This window comes from Schistocerca piceifrons, chromosome 1 (assembly GCF_021461385.2).
Source record: "Schistocerca piceifrons isolate TAMUIC-IGC-003096 chromosome 1, iqSchPice1.1, whole genome shotgun sequence".
Classification (NCBI taxonomy): Eukaryota; Metazoa; Arthropoda; class Insecta; order Orthoptera; family Acrididae; genus Schistocerca; species Schistocerca piceifrons.
This window is the reverse complement of record NC_060138.1, coordinates 918,729,782-918,746,204: the sequence shown is the minus strand read 5'-3', so window position 1 is coordinate 918,746,204 and position 16,423 is coordinate 918,729,782. Positions and strand designations below refer to the sequence as shown.

General features: G+C 43.0%; 1 protein-coding gene across 1 annotated transcript in view; it reads left to right on the top strand.

Annotated features, from left to right (window-relative positions):
* The window catches only part of LOC124776499, a 185,515-nt gene that overhangs the window by 133,346 nt on the left and 35,746 nt on the right, over window positions 1–16,423 (top strand). The window contains exon 14 of the mRNA XM_047251520.1: window positions 3,247–3,503. Coding sequence (XP_047107476.1) covers window positions 3,247–3,503 — 257 coding nt within the window. The remainder of the gene's footprint in view (window positions 1–3,246; window positions 3,504–16,423) is intronic.

Below are 16,423 nucleotides of genomic sequence, written 5' to 3'. Positions count from 1 at the left end.
ATCTGTCCGACTTTCCAACGCCCTTTTTCTTAGGAACGGGTAGACGTATCAAGCTGAAATTTATGTCACATATGAAGATGTACGATACCTGGCGATGTAAAAAGGACAGCTTCTAAGTCAATGCAATCAAAAGATACTGCCATTTATGTAACATATTTTGATACTTGCAGATAACATATCAAAACCTGCAGGGTATTTCCTCTTGACCTAGAATCATGTAATTTCAATGCAATCAAAAGATACGGCCATTTATGTCACATGTTTTGATACTTGCAGATAACATATCAAAACCTGCAGGGTATTTCCTCTTGACCTAGAATCATGTAATTTGTTATGGAAGCAAGGTTTTTACACTACAACCAAAGATAAAAATTCTGAAGTTGTTAATTTGCAATTATAGCACACGAAAAAATATTTTTGTCATTTTTTATCCATCTGTCTGTGTGCTCGTCTGTTATGACTCCTATGTTCTTTGGAACGCTTTGGCGAATCAAATTCAAATTTATATCACGTACTAATGTCTGTGGGCCCTTGGCGGCATAAAAATTTTAAGGTTGTAGTCAGTGTAATGAAAAGATTCGGTCATTTATGTCACAAATTTTGATACTCGAAAACTCACTTATCAAAACCCGTAAGGTACTTTCCACTAGTTTACAATCATAAAATTTGGCTGGAAACAAGGTTTCATGGTACAATTAAATGACAAAATCCTAAAATTGTGATTTGTAATTATTTCACACAGCTTTTTTGTCATTTGTTATCTGACTGTCTGTCTGTCCGTCCGTCTGCTAAGCCCTCTATTTCTCTAGACCGGATATATGTACCAAGTTGAAATTTTTGTCACCTACTAAAGTTTCTGGTCACTTGACGATGTAATAAATGTAAGCTGCTGAGTCAATGCAACCAAAAGGTACGGCCATTTGTGTCACATATTTTGACACTCGCAACCCTCGTCATCAAAACCTACAGGGTATTTCCCCTTGACCGAGAATCATGAAATTTGCCAAGAAGCATGGCTTCACACTACAACCAAAGGAAAAAATCCGAAAATTGTTAATTTGTAATCATATCACACGAAAAATATTTCTTTTGTCGTTTGATATCCCACTTCAGACTTGAAATTTAAAACATTCTCGAAAGTCTGGGAATCCCTGGGACCTATATTTTCCCAGTATCGGTGTCGATAACAGGCATATATCGTAGAGGTTCTTGATTCGCGGAATGGATGAAGTGTGTATACACATAATTAAGTTCCTATGGAATCCTCAGCGTGAGAGCCCTACTTGCACCTGAATAATTTTTTCCGCTTTGTTATTGAGAAGCGCGGTGTACTGCTTTGTGAAATTTATATACGGCACTGATCTTCAAATTAAATGAATAAATATGAAACAAATCGAAGAGCGTAGGTCCCTTTGCGGATTAATGTGGAGCGCATCGTTTCCCGCCATCTATCGTCATATCACGTGCTCTGACTTGTCCTGCACCATAACATACACTACTGGCCATTAAAATTGCTACACCATGAAGATGACGTGCTACAGAAGCGAAATTTAGCCGACAGGAAGAAGATGCTGTGATACGCAAATGATTAGCTTTTCTGAGCATTCACACAAGGTTGGCGCCGGTGGCGACACGTACAACGTGCTGACATGAGGCAAGTTTCCAAACGATTTCTCATACACAAACAGTAGTTGACCGGTGTTGCCTGGCGAAACGTTGTTGTGAAGCTTCGTGTAAGGAGGAGAAATGCATAACATCACGTTTCCGACTTTGATAAAGGTCGGATTGTAGCCTATCGCGATTGCGGTTTATCGTATCGCGACATTGCTGCTAGCATTGGTCGAGATCCAATGACTGTTAGCAGAATATGGAATCAGTGGACTCAGGAGGGTAATACGGAACGCCGTGCTAGATCCCAACGGCCTCGTATCACTAGCAGTTGAGATGACAGGCATCTTATCCGCATGGCTGTAACGGATCGTGCAGCCACGTCTCGATCCCGGCGTCAACAGATGGGGACGTTCGCAAGACAACAACCATCTGCACGAACAGTTCGACGACGTTTGCAGCTGCATGGACTATCAGCTCGGAGACCATGGCTGCAGTTACCCTTGACGCTGCATCACAGACAGGAACCCCTGCGATGGTGTACTCAACGACGAACCTGGGGGCATGAATGGCAAAGCGTCATTTTTTTCGGATGAATCCAGGTTCTGTTTACAGCATCATGATGGTCGCATCCGTGTTTGGCGACATCGCGGTGAACGCACATTGGAAGCGTGTATTCGTCATCGCCATACTGGCGTATCACCCTGCGTGATGGTATGGGGTGCCACTGGTTACACGTCTCGGTCACCTCTTGTTCGCATTGACGGGACTTTTAACAGTGGACGTTACATTTCAGATGTATTACTATCCGTGGCTCTACCCTTCATCGATCCCTGCGAAACCCTACATTTCAGTAGGATAATGCACGACGGCATGTTGCAGGTCCTGTACGGGGCTTTCTAGATACAGAAAATGTTCGACTGCTGCCCTGGCCACCACATTCTCCAGATCTCTCACCAATTGAAAACTTCTGGTCAATGGTGTCCGAGCAACTGGCTCGTCACAATACGCCAGTCACTGCTCTTGATGAACTGTGGTATCGTGTTGAAGCTGCATGGGCAGCTGTACCTGTACACGCCATCCAAGCTCTGTTTGACTCAATGCCCAGGCGTATGAAGGCCGTTATTGCGGCCAGAGGTGGTTGTTGTGGGTACTAATTTCTCACGATCTATGCACCCAAATTTGGCGAAAATGTAATCACATGTCAGTTCTAGTATAATTATTTGTCCAATGAATACCCGTATATCATCTGCATTTCTTCTTGGTGTAGCAATTTTAATGGCCAGTAGTGTACTTTCTGTGGATTGTGTGGTCTTCTGTTCCAGTGATAATAATAAATTCCTGTGGCTCAGCTGTCTGGCGTGTCTTTCAATTGGACGCCCCTTCGGTGACTTGCGTGTCAGTAACCTATCCCACTATTGCTGTCGGGTAAAGAGGCACTTTCGTTTAATGTGGAATCAGAAGCACGTGTCGTTCCTGGTGAATCTTCACATCGTTGTGAGGTGAAGGAGAGGTGGAAGACAGACTGAAAAATCCGTGGTCCAGCCGGGATTCATTCCCGCAACATTTCGGACCACTAGTACAGACCAGGTCCAATAAAAAATTAGAATAGTTGATAGTATTTTCTGTTGTTTGCAGACAATGCCCCGACCGCAGGGCGGCGGTGCAGGGCGTCCGCAGGACCGAGGAGACGCGCGGGAGCCGGTCAGTACCGATACGTCGACGTCGACGGGCGAGGCTCGCGCAATGGGGCAGTCTACGACGGCGGACAGCGAATCTCCAGGGGACAGCGCGCCGGCGCCGCCACCGCCCCCGGGGGTTGAGGGGCTCTGCCTGCAGATGGACCGGCCGCCGCTGCACGTGCCGCGACGCGCCGCGCCGCTCGAGGAGCTCACGTGAGTGCGACCGACACTGCTATTCCTGCTACTAGATCACTCACGTGGACAAGAGGAGGGACCAACAGTGTTTTGGCTCAGCCTCCTACACCGGGGGTAGTCAACCTTTTTTACCTACCGCCCAATTTTGTGTCTCTGTTAGTTATAAAATTTTCAAACCGCCCACCAGTTCCACAGTAACAGTGATTTATAAAGTAAGGAAGTAACTTTACTTCATAATCTATAAAGCAGAGTTACACTAACGAGGTGAACACGGCAAGTGCCATAACCCGATTTCCCAGAAACTTCGCTCATTGGAAGAAGAGCGAAAATAAGCGAACACATGTGTCAGCTTATCCATAGATACTCAACCGTTTGTGAGAAAACGATCGTCAAAGATTTCGATTTAATTCATGTCCCTTTGGAGCGCCATATGCTCAGCCAAACTGATGGCCTAGGAGTCACCGTCGCAGCTTATTACTTTTGTGTTCTGTGTTCGAAACCCGATTATTTTTTTATTTATTTTATTTTTTTCGTTTATTTACCCATGTCCTTGGAAGGATGCCACACGAATGCTTCTTATCAAGTGTAGAAATACCAGGACTTTATATTAAATGTAAAATTACAGCTGGTTCAAAAACATGTTTCAAATGGCTCTAAGCACTATGGGACTTAACATTTGGGGTAGACTTAGAACTACTTAAACCTAACTAACCTAAAGACAACACACACATCCATGTCCGAGCCAGGATTCGCCCTGCGACCGTAGCAGCAGCGTGGTTCCGGACTGAAGCGCCTAGAACCGCTCGGCAACAGTGGCCGGAAAATTACAGCTTGGTTTCACAGTAAGTGTCATACATTTGTTATGTAATATATGTATGTCTATGGTATTTTTAGAGGTTAAAATCTTTTTAAATTCTTATATTCTTATATTTCATTCTTACATCAATTCTTAATTTTTATCTTTTATTTATATGTTTATTCTCCGGGAAGATTTGGCGCATTCCCTTGGATGATACCGATCGTAGAAACATCCGAAACACAGAAATTCGCAACACCACTAGCATCGCGCGAAGGCAGGTTTGCACAGCGACTTTTCTTCGTAGGAATCTCACTCGGGAAAGAAACATCATTAACATTGCTGAAGATTTCACGCGTTGGCAATAATTTCGCGTTAGACCACACATAACGGTTCACTTTTCCGAAAACGGCGCAAGCTGTTGATTATGGATCATCGAAAACAGTTTCAAATGTTTTTCCCATTCATTTCTTGTCTCTTTTCTTTTTTCTTAAATTCGTTCACCAGAGTTACAGTTAGTAGACGAAAAAGGACGACGTTACTTCCATATACATTTGAAAATATTCGTTTAGAAATCTTCTAGAGCCATGGGTAGATAAAAGAGAAACAAAAATAAAAATGACATTCATCTTCCGAACACGGGAGCCACTGTGCAACCACTTTTTTCTTTCTTTTTTTCCCGCTTCGGCTGAACTATTTACTCGCTAAAACGCGCATAAAGTACCTCCAAAACTTTGAACACCGTTTTCTCAGAAATGGCTTAATGCAGGAGGGGCACATAAAACTGGTCCGAACGAGTGGATGCGATTGGACGCGAATTTGTGGCAGCATTAACAGACGAAAAGACCTACAGTTACTTCCAAAAGGATGGAACAACTGCCCATACAACAGGCCGAACCTTGGAGCCACTTTACCCAGTTTTCACGCCTGATAGAGTTGTCAGCAATGGTCAAGCTCTTGTCGCGGCCCTAGCTGGCCACCCAGGCCACCTGATCTATCGGTGTGAGATTACTTTGTGTATGTGTGTGTGTGTGGGGGGGGGGGGGGATCCTCGAGTCTAAAGTGCATCGCTAGAATCCTCATAGTCTTCAAAAACTGCAGCACAACATTTCGGATGAGACTGCACAATTCCATCCGCCTTCAGCAACTTGCTGACCAGGTCGCAAAAGTGCCAAGAAATGAATGGTGGTCTCTTTCAACATCTGGTATAGTCAGATTAGTACTGTATTTCCTTTCCTCCGCTGTGTTTCCTTGTTCCCTGGAAGTCTGTTCTCCGGGACACTTTTATTTGCCCCACTCTGTATCTATGGACAAGACGAGGCACGGGTTCGCTTATTTTGAACCCTTGTACACTGAGTGAAGTTTCTGCAAAATCGGGTAATGACACCTGTCGTGTTCTCCTCGTAATTTGAAGCATATAATAATAGATCTTATCAAATACTTTGTGTTAAAATTTTATGAAAACCTAATGAAAATATTAAAAAGACCCTATCCTGCCGTCGACTATGAAACCTGGAAACTCATTAGTGGCTGTTAGGGACCCGATTGACTTCCACTATCCTGTACGAATCTGCCGACGACGCAAATAAGTTCAAAGTTCTAATGCGAAACAGTGATCTGATATCATTCTGAAGGATGTATAATTACTTAACAGCGGCTGCGTTGGTGGCTTTTATAGTGGTTGTATCCGTGAGAAGGCGTGTGGTGAGGCAAGGAGCGATGTACCACGTAACGCTCCATCCAATAGTGTCATTTGCCGAGACACCTATCGCGAGCTCTTAGAGGTGCGCTTGGAACATTTAACGTCTAATTTCATGTGAGTGTAGTTATAGTGAGGTTACGTAGCCGCTATAGTGTTCATTATGGGTGGGATAAAGTAAGCAAGACAAGTGTTACGTTAAGAAGCGACAGAGATAATTTTCGGAGCATATAAATTCTACTAGATAGACACAGAAGCAGAAACAATGATCCAGTGTCCCGTTTACCCTATCGTTGTCAGTTACCAGGATAGGCAACAGTCGGTGTGTGACTAGCGGGTCAGAGACGGAGAGCACATAACGAAGTAGAAATGCAGTCACCGGCTCTTTTTGCACAGAACGCTTCGCGCTGCCGGCTTCTTTCGTGCGCAATGTATTTTTCTATGATACTATTTATATCATTCATTATATTATTTTATATTGTATTTGGTCGTTGCTTGAAGTAGCCAGGAAAGAATATGCTAGTACTGTGTAACACTAGCGCTAGACTTTATGCAGGCCGTAACGGGTAAAACTACAGACATTTGTCTTGGAGACTGAGGTCGGTGTACTGAAAAACATTACATCAGTATTTAACGTTATTTGCAGGCTAATAACTATAGCTATTATTAGTCATATGTTTTTCGGTTGGTTAGTACTTCCAACTACATGTGGTAAGACCAAGCCACTAATGTTTATCTTTCTCTGGGCAGCAGGTCAAATCTTGAAGTTGATGCAAAACGGTTGGTTCAACAGTTTGGTCCCTTAGGAATTTAAAAAAAAAATCGTTTGGTCTACACGAACAGGCATAGTCCACTAACTTCTAAGTGGTGCAGTAGGACCGTGCAGAAAACGTCACACGCTACAGTTCGGAACCCTCTAGCAGCAGAGGGCTGAGGGTACAATATAAGGCAAACAAAACGACGCATCACGAAGGAATAATCCGAATGAGACGGAAGTCGGTAGATGTAATGTACGAGAGCTGGAACTTAAATAGTTGCAACTAATTATTAACAACTGATGCAAAAGAGTTAAAAGTTTTCACCAGTTACTGTCCTTAAAAGTAGTCACCAGCGTTGTGTAGGACCCGTTGACAGCGATGTGGAAGGCGTAGTATACCGTTAGCAGAGCCTGTTCTGTTGATGGTGCGAATGGAGCGGTCTACTGCCTGTCGAAACTCTGGAACAGTTGTGAAGTGAATGCCACAAAATGGTTCCTTCATCTTCGGAATCAAATCAAAGTCACAAGGACTTAAGTCTGGGGAGTATGGTGGATGGTACAGTACTTCCCAGTCCCATCGACTGAACAGAGCAGTCATAGCTTGCGCTGTATGCGCCCGCGCATTGTAGTGCAAAATGATGGGTGGGTTGCGCCGAAAATGTCGCCGCTTCTTTCGCAAAGCTGGTCGCAGGTGATGCTCCAAACACGAGCAGTAATACTGTGCATTGACGGTCTGCTGTGGAGGAACGTAATGCGTTAGGATAACACCATCACAGTCGTACACGAGAATCACCATAACTTTAGACCGCTCTATTCGCACCATCAACTGGATAGGCTCTACTAACGTCATGCTACGCATTCCACATCGCTGGCAACGGGTTCTACACAACGCTGGTGACTACTTTGAAGGACAGTAACAGGTGCAAACATGTAACTCTTTTGTATCGGTTGTGAATAAGTAGTTGCCACTATTTAAGTTCCAACCCTCGTACATGTACAGACAAACAAATAATTAATGTTTCAGAAAAAATGCATGGTTTATTCAAGTCAAAGAGCTTCATAAACTGAGCAAGTTATTAACGTGTTGCGGGACATCGCGACCGCTACGGTTGCAGGCTCGAATCATGCCTCGGGCGTGGATGTGTGTGATGTCCTTAGGTTAGTTACGGTTGAGTAGTTCTAAGTTCTAGGGGACTGACGACCTCAGATGTTACGTCCCATAGTGTTCAGAGCCATTTGAACCAATAACGTGTTGGTCCATCTCGGGCCCTTAAGCAAGCAGCTATTCGGCTTGGAATGGGTTGAGAAAGTTGTTGGATGTTCTCCTGAGGGATATCGTGCCAAATTCTCTCCAACTGGTGCGTTGGATCGAGACCCCGAGCTGGTTTGAGGGCCTTTCCATAATGCTCCAAAATTTCTCAAATGAGGAGAAAGAAACTCTCGTCGCTTGCGGGCGGGCATTGTCTTGCTAAAATGTAATCCCACAATCGCTAGCCATGAAGGACAACAACGTAGCGCTGTTCTGTACGGGTGCAGCGGATGACAACCAAAGCTGTACTGATATGAAAAGAGATGGCACTCCAGATCTTCATACCTGGTTGTCGGGTCGTATGGTGGGCGATAGTCAGGTTGCTATCCCACTGCTGCGTAGGGAGTCTCCAGATACGTTTTCGCTGGTCGTTGGAACTCAGTTCGGAGCGGGACACTGCACTGAAGACGAATCTACTCCAGTCACTGAGGTTCCAGGCCGAAGACGTGTCTGGAGACGCCCCTGAAAGTGGCGAGATACAGACCTGACTGTCGCCCGCCATATTGCCCGAGAACCAGGAGTGATGGTCTGATGCGCCAATTCTTCTCACACCAGGACCCCCATGGTACTTAGATGGTATTCTATGCCCCATTTTGTTTCGCTTCAAAGAAAACTATCCTGGGCTTACATTTCAGCAAGATAATGCCCGCCCGCACATGGCAAGAGTTTCTAATGCACGTCTTTATGCTTGCCAAACCCTTCTTTGGCAGCAAGGTCACCGGCTTTCTCCCCAATTGAGAACGTTTTGAGCATCATAGCCAGGCCCTCCAACTAGCTCGCGGTGTGGATGATCTAGCGCTCCAACTGGAAAGGAGGACATTCAATGTCTCTATCAATCAATGTCAAGGCGAATAACTGCTTGCGTAATAGCCAGAAGTGGATCAACACGTTACTGACTTGCTCAATTTGTGTAGCTCTTTCTCTTGCGTTAATCGTGCAAATTTTCTGAAACTGTACTAATTTATCTGTACACGTACATCACATATACCGATTGCCATCCCATTCGCATAATTCTTTCGTGGTGCGTCTTTTCATTTTGTCGTAGAGTGTACGTAGACAAGAAAAATGAAGATTTAGAATGTTAATATTTTTGTTTTATTTAAGAAGCTTTGAGAATTTTCACATAAAAATTCGTAGGCATTACTCTTAACACGCCCTCGCAGATGTCGCAGAGTTACCAAAGTACTGCCCTTCACCCGCTATTTCAAATAGTCAGAGGCGTTTCCTATGGGGTTAATTTAGCGGGGCGATTTACCGGGCCAGTTGAACTGCGATGGCTGTCTACATGTTCGACAGGCTGGGGACATATGTTCGTATGAACACATCTGTTGTCATACTCATCATGAAAGTGCAGAAGAAAGGGCAACACTTTGTCACTGAGAATGATGCATGATGGAGTTGATTCTTAGGTGATTTACGTGTGTCTTGCAAATTTATGACCAGTGGTTAGTAAGACCTCCATAGCAATGGAGGCAACTTAGAATACCAAATTTGATGTGAACTAAGATGACCACAGCAGACTATAGTATAAATTTAATATTTATGTGTACTTTCGTTGAATGTCTTTGCATTGATATAATAGCCTGAAGATCAAATTTATGGCTCTAAGTAAGTTGCATCATTAAATAACTTAACCCTCTAACGGTAAGGTGAAGTTTCCTGACATAAACGGTAAGGTGGGGTTGGATCAGACCCCACCCTCCAAATATCACTTTTTCGGGGTAAAATAATAAATGAATAATGGTAAAAAGTTTTATTATCAATTAAACACATATAATATTTCTCATAACAACAAGTTTTTTTTATTTTTATAGTCAATAAGTAAGAATATAAAGTACTTTGGAAAAAAATAGTAACTTGATTACAAAAAATACCTTAATAGAAATATTCTCTATAAAATTATTGAAAACATAGTAAGAATCAATAGATTCAGTCATCAACTAGGAACTTGAGTGCTTTAGAAATTCTAAAGATAGGATCTAAATGAGAAACATCTCTTATTAATTGTAGAATATAATTAAAGTGTCAGCAGTTTCGAAATATAAAGTTCTCAATAATAAATGTCTTTGTACACATTATGTAATAGGAACAAATAATAAATGTGTAATGTTATCCCGGAAACGATCACATACAGCCCTGAAAATACATATTTGGCACAATTTATCACATCTCAGCTTCTTTACAGCCAGGGCATATAATAACTTTATGCTCCCCACATATAGAACGATTACACTTACTACAAAAAGCATTCCCCTTCCAATCTTTTGATCTGTCACAAAAATCACATCTTCTTTTCTTTAGTGGCTGTGCTTGGTAGGCTTGTCTAAATCGATTGGTTCTTTTTCTAAAAGTTTTCCAATACACGTAGACGAACGGAGCTCACGGGGAAGATGTGTATTATTCAACCTCTTTTCCATAAGAGGTTTTGTCAAAGAGAGCGCAAGATTTTTGAGAAATGATATTCTCGCGTCATTTGAAAAGCTGTCCATTTTGCTATTGCTTTTGTAAATGATAAAACTATTTATAGCAGCGATGTCTAAAATAGCATAAAAGTACCGCATGGGCCATTTTCTCGATTTTCTATTTGTGGTCCTGCTGTGGCAAAGCATATCTAATACATCGACCCCTCCTTTAGTTGGATTGTAGAACTCCACAATTTCAGGCTTATTTGATTTTTCATTTATCTCGCCAGAGGAGTGCATAGACGATATCAGTAAAACTTTTTTATTTTTCTTTGGGCTAAATGACACCCAAGTTTTGTCATCCTGATACATAAGTGTTGAAGAGCCTACTGGAGCGTAAAGCAGCATTGATGGTGGTATTTGCGGTTTGTTCCTCCTCAATGTACCTACAAATGTGAGTTTCTTTTGGAGGAGGGCGTCAGTCACCTCCAGTGAGGAGAACCAATTCTCCGCTGTAATGTTTCTATTAGAGCCCCTAATAGATTCCGCCAGGCGCAAAACATACTGGGAAGGTGAAAGCAAATCTCCAGGTCTCCTCTTTATTCTGTTGTCCTTGCCAGTGTATGGAATGCCACGCAAAAAATAGAATGTCCTTGCGTCGCATAGTGACATTATTTTCAACCCATATTTGTCGGGTTTCGATGGGATATACTTTTTGAATGGACAGGCACCCAGAAAACTCAGTAGAGTCTCATCTACTGTGACATATTCAGATGGACTACAATTTTTTTCACTGTTAGATTCAAACATGTCCCACACTTCTCTGAAAGCCGCAAATTTGTCGTTGATTTTTCTGGCCTCTCTGGTGGCTTTATCATCGAAGCGGAGGTTTTCTAGAAGAAATGCAAACCTTTTCTTGCACATAGTGCAACGGAACACCGGAGGTCCATAGGTTTGCTGAGAACAACTCATCTACACTGAGCATAGAATTTTTTAGGACACCACTCATGAAGAGAATGCCCATCAACCCTTTTATTTCAGCGCTCTTTGTTGGTGAATGAAACCACTGGACCGTATTGTACTTTTGCCTAGATATCTCGACTTCAAGATTTGTGTACAAAACAATGTTTTCTATAATTTTCGAATCTATAAACAATAAAAATATTTCCAATTCACTAGTGACCCACCTTTCTTCCCCACGTGGACCAGGGAGATGAGTAATAATATTTGACGCTGGTGTCCTAGAAAATTTTGAATGGATGGGTTTGTTGGTCCATATTGTCTCTAAGTCTTTACCCAGCTCAAAGTTTCTCTCATCATCTACATCTGACTGAGAATTATCAAACTCGACTGCTCCTGCCGCACAATGAAATACATCATCCTCGTCATCAGCATCAGATAATACATCATCCTCAGTTTCTGAACAGTTTTCTGCATCGATATTGTCGCCATCCTCTGACTCAGCCTCCTGTCGGAGAAACTCGTTGTATATCTCCTCAGGAGTTCTAAGGAGTTGTTGCGCCATTTTAGTAAGATACTAGAAGAGAAAACACAACTTAGATGTAATATAAGCATCAATATGGGGTTGAATCCTCCCCACAAAAGAAACTAATAAGTGTGACGTAAACAGTAAGATGGGGTCGGATCCACCCCGAGCGCGGGTAATGTAGGTTTCGGATAGAGAGGGTAGCTGCAGGTCACTCCCCAGACTGACGTGGGCTCCTCGGCGTTCTCGGGACGACTGGCTGGTAGGGTAGATGGAACCACAGCGCACTCAGAAAAGGGAGTGGGGAGTTATAAACAAAACAGACTCGCTGGGGTCGGATCCAACCCCAACCTTACCGTTAGAGGGTCAAGTAAGTCAAAAGGTTTTATGATTAGTAGCCGTCTCTGGAAAACCTTTTCGTGTTTTTAAAACAGTTTCGGTCGATTAACAGTCACTATGGATATAAATGTTCTGAAAACTTACACACAAATATCCGAATTAAAAATTCCAGTCGGCGATGTGCTGTTACTGTCGGAACTATATTTACTGTGATACTATGGTTATCATCGTCACCAGAGCAAATTGGGAAAATGAATTTTTCAAACACCTGCTGGACGGAGGTGTATCGATATAGCCGTTATACATCGTTTAAACTGGTGACGAGTTCTGCTAGTACGCACCTACATAACTGGAGTACGCTTCTCGCTCGCAGAGGCTGCCACTGCAGGCGACTTAAATGTTGTAATCCTCTGGCTTCTATGCTCACGAAAGTGGCATGCCACAGACAGTTCGCTGTTTATGATGCCTTTAATCAAACGCCGTATACAGTATTACTACACTGACCTTGCTGTTTTTCTGACCTTTGCAATGAACTTGGCTTCACTGCCCTAAATCAGTTAGTGACTGACTGCAGCACAGCTCCTCCCTTCAGTGTTTCACGCAACGAATTCAATAGTGAAGCAATTGTTTCGATAGTAAGGAAGAATAATACGTATCTTCAACGTGTAAGGTACATTCCTGTAACGTATTTTCGGTACGGTGTATACTGTCAGAGTTAATTTGAACTTCCATTGCTCAGAGAATATTATTTTCATTTGTTCGATAGCGCACATTAGGCGGTGCCGGATGTCGGAAAGCGAGATGAATACCGTGAAAAAGAGAGATTGGTAGAAACGCACAACTGATTGGCAGAGGCAATCCTTGTCAAAGGTAAAAGTTGATAATCGAACTATCGTCTGTCAGAGACAAAACTTACCTCTCGATTCTGCAGATATACTCTCGATATTCCACAAACATACGTGGCTTATTCTTTTTTGTTAAAATTTCCCTCATGTTTATATGCACTGTTAGATAAAAAAGAGCTAAGAACAATATATATGAATGACCTAGTAGATGGTGTCGGAAGTTCCATGCGTCTTTTCGCGGATGATGCTGTAGTATACAGAGAAGTTGCAGCATTAGAAAATTGTAGCGAAATGCAGGAAGATCTGCAGCGGATAGGCACTTGGTGCAGCGAGTGGAAACTGACCCTTAACATAGACAAATGTAATGTATTGCGAATACATAGAAAGAAGGATCCTTTATTGTATGATTGTATGATAGCGGAACAAACACTGGTAGCAGTTACTTCTGTAAAATATCTGGGAGTATGCGTGCGGAACGATTTGAAGTGGAATGATCGTATAAAATTAATTGTTGGTAAGGCGGGTACCAGGTTGAGATTCACTGGGAGAGTCCTTCGAAAATGTAGTCCATCAACAAAGGAGATGGCTTACAAAACACTCGTTCGACCTATACTTGAGTATAGCTCATCAGTGTGGGATCCGTACCAGATCGGGTTGACGGAGGAGATAGAGAAGATCCAAAGAAGAGCGGCACGTTTCGTCACAGGGTTATTTGGTGACCGTGATAGCGTTACGGAGATGTTTAGCAAACTCAAGTGGCAGACTCTGCAAGAGAGGCGCTCTGCATCGCGGTGTAGCTTGCTCGCCAGGTTTCGAGAGGGTGCGTTTCTGGACGAGGTATCGAATATATTGCTTCCCCCTACTTATACCTCCCGAGGAGATCACGAATGTAAAATTAGAGAGATTCGAGCGCGCACGGAGGCTTTCAGACAGTCGTTCTTCCCGCGAACCATACGCGACTGGAACAGAAAAGGGAGGTAATGACAGTGGCACGTAAAAGTGCCCTCCGCCACACACCGTTGGGTGGCTTGCGGAGTATAAATGTAGATGTAGATGTAGAACAGGAAGAGGAAACTAAATAAAACATCCCGAAATGAAAGGGTATATATTATTATTCCAGTTATTACAAAGTCAAGTCAAATTTGCAGAGAACTGGTCAGCATGAGCCCACTTACCAGTATGACGTTCATCCCCTCTGACATGGACGCATGCAGTGATTCGATTGGGAAGGATGTCATAAAGCCGTTTTATTCTCTCTCAGGCATCTTGGCCCACAACCCTTGACAATCTGGATACTGGCGCCAGGACTGACGTGCCGTTCGAGATCTGAGAATCTGTCCCCGAGAGTTCCTCAAGGTCTCGCAGACAATTTAAAGAGATTCGTGCGATGTGAGGACGAATGGTCTCCTGCTGGAAAATCGCACTACTATACTGTTATATGGGAGGTAACGTATGAGGACGAGCGATATCCGTGATGAACCACTGAGAAATCTGAGTTACCTCAGTCACTACCGCCCTTGACCTGAAATCAATGCCTCCCCACACAATAACTCCATGGGTAACACTTCAGTGTTGCTCCAAAACATTGGGAGAACGAGACGACTCGCACTGTCGCCGCCATACTCGCCGAAGATGATTATCAGGACTACCGCAGAACTGCGATTCATCGCATTCATCAGCAGTGCATGCAACCGTTTGCTTTGTGGTGTTTACGGCAGCTTATGTATGGGATGGTAATTCAATAGTGCGACTGCTGCTGGTCTCCAGTCAACGGTGCGGAGTGACACAGAATGTTGCAAGAAGATTATTATTTATTCTCAGGTGGAAAACGCAGCTGTGAGAGGATTGCAATCTCATGGATGCACAATAAAACGATCGTCCCTTGTGTTGACGACGAGTATACCTGCCCTCACTTTCCTTGTAGTCCGACATCGGGCCACCGTCACGTTCGAATGCCCTGTAAGTCTGGACAGTGTAAGATTCGAGCAGCTGGCCAAATGAAAACCCACAATGTGGCCCCTTTCAAACTCGGTCAGGTGCTGATAACGCTGACTCATACGAGTACATGGCGTCTCTGTATCCTTCCCAGTGATCACTCTATACCTGACGCTGTTCACGCCCTTTACAGACCCTACAAGACCTGGTAACACTAATCTTCCATGGTGACCTTCCTACCTGTAACATAAAATTGCAACTCGAATCATTTACATAGTTTCCGATTATGTGTAGATTTATAATGTTATGTACACATCTGATTATATCTTCTAGATGCTTCATGTTTATTGTCAGACAAAGTATTTCGTTGCCTTCTCCGTATAGCCGAAAATAACTGTTAGTCGTTATGGATAACATTCTTATTTAGGAAAACTTTACTTCGCGGTTTGTTGACTGAAGAGCAGTTGATTTTTTGTCCATAGTGGGCAAAGACTTTTGTTTTCTGCCATACTTGAACTATTGCTGCTGTTTTTAGGTATTGCCTTACTCCTAGCCAGTTCGAGTGGGACAATGAGTTCTATGAGCATGTTCACGGTGTCGCAATGGGTAGCAAATTGGGTCCTGCAATCACTAATTTTCATATATAAGAATTCTACCATTAACTCTAAAATGGTAGGTAAGAAACCATCACGATGATATCGGTATATTAATGATTTGGTCGTCTAGTAAAAGAAGTGAAGCAGACACTGGGTTAGTGGGACGGTGGAGAAATAGTGCGAAAGTTGTAAGGTGAGCCCTCTGCCAGCCACGTAAGTGTGAATTAGAGTATTCACGCAGATGTAGACGTAGAAAAAAGTAAATGGAATTCTGTGACCATATAATAGTTGCCCAAAGGACAAGGATGAGAAGAATTCAATTTCTCTCCCTTTTATCTAAACAGTAACTGATTATTCGTACAGATTTTACAAAAATATTACATCAGACCGATTTTTAGACCAACAAAGATAATATGAATGTCAAGTCCTCAGACCTGTAAGAGATAATCTTCCACCTCTGTTTGCATGCAGGTTGTATAAAACTGCATGTACGTGTGATAAGGTCTACATTGGAAACACAAAGTAGCATTAATACACGTCTGAAGGAACACAAAAATCTTTGCCGACTGGGAAAAGTAGAAACATCATCCGTAACAGAGCATGTTCTCAGCGAGGATACCACGAATTGAAGTTTTCTGAAACCAACATTGTATCTGTAATGACGGACTACTATCAACGGATATACACAGGAGGCATGTCAGTAGCTCTACAGAAACTATCAAAGAATTATATCTCCCGATCACATGTAAACTTCTACCAAACCCACTTTCTCTC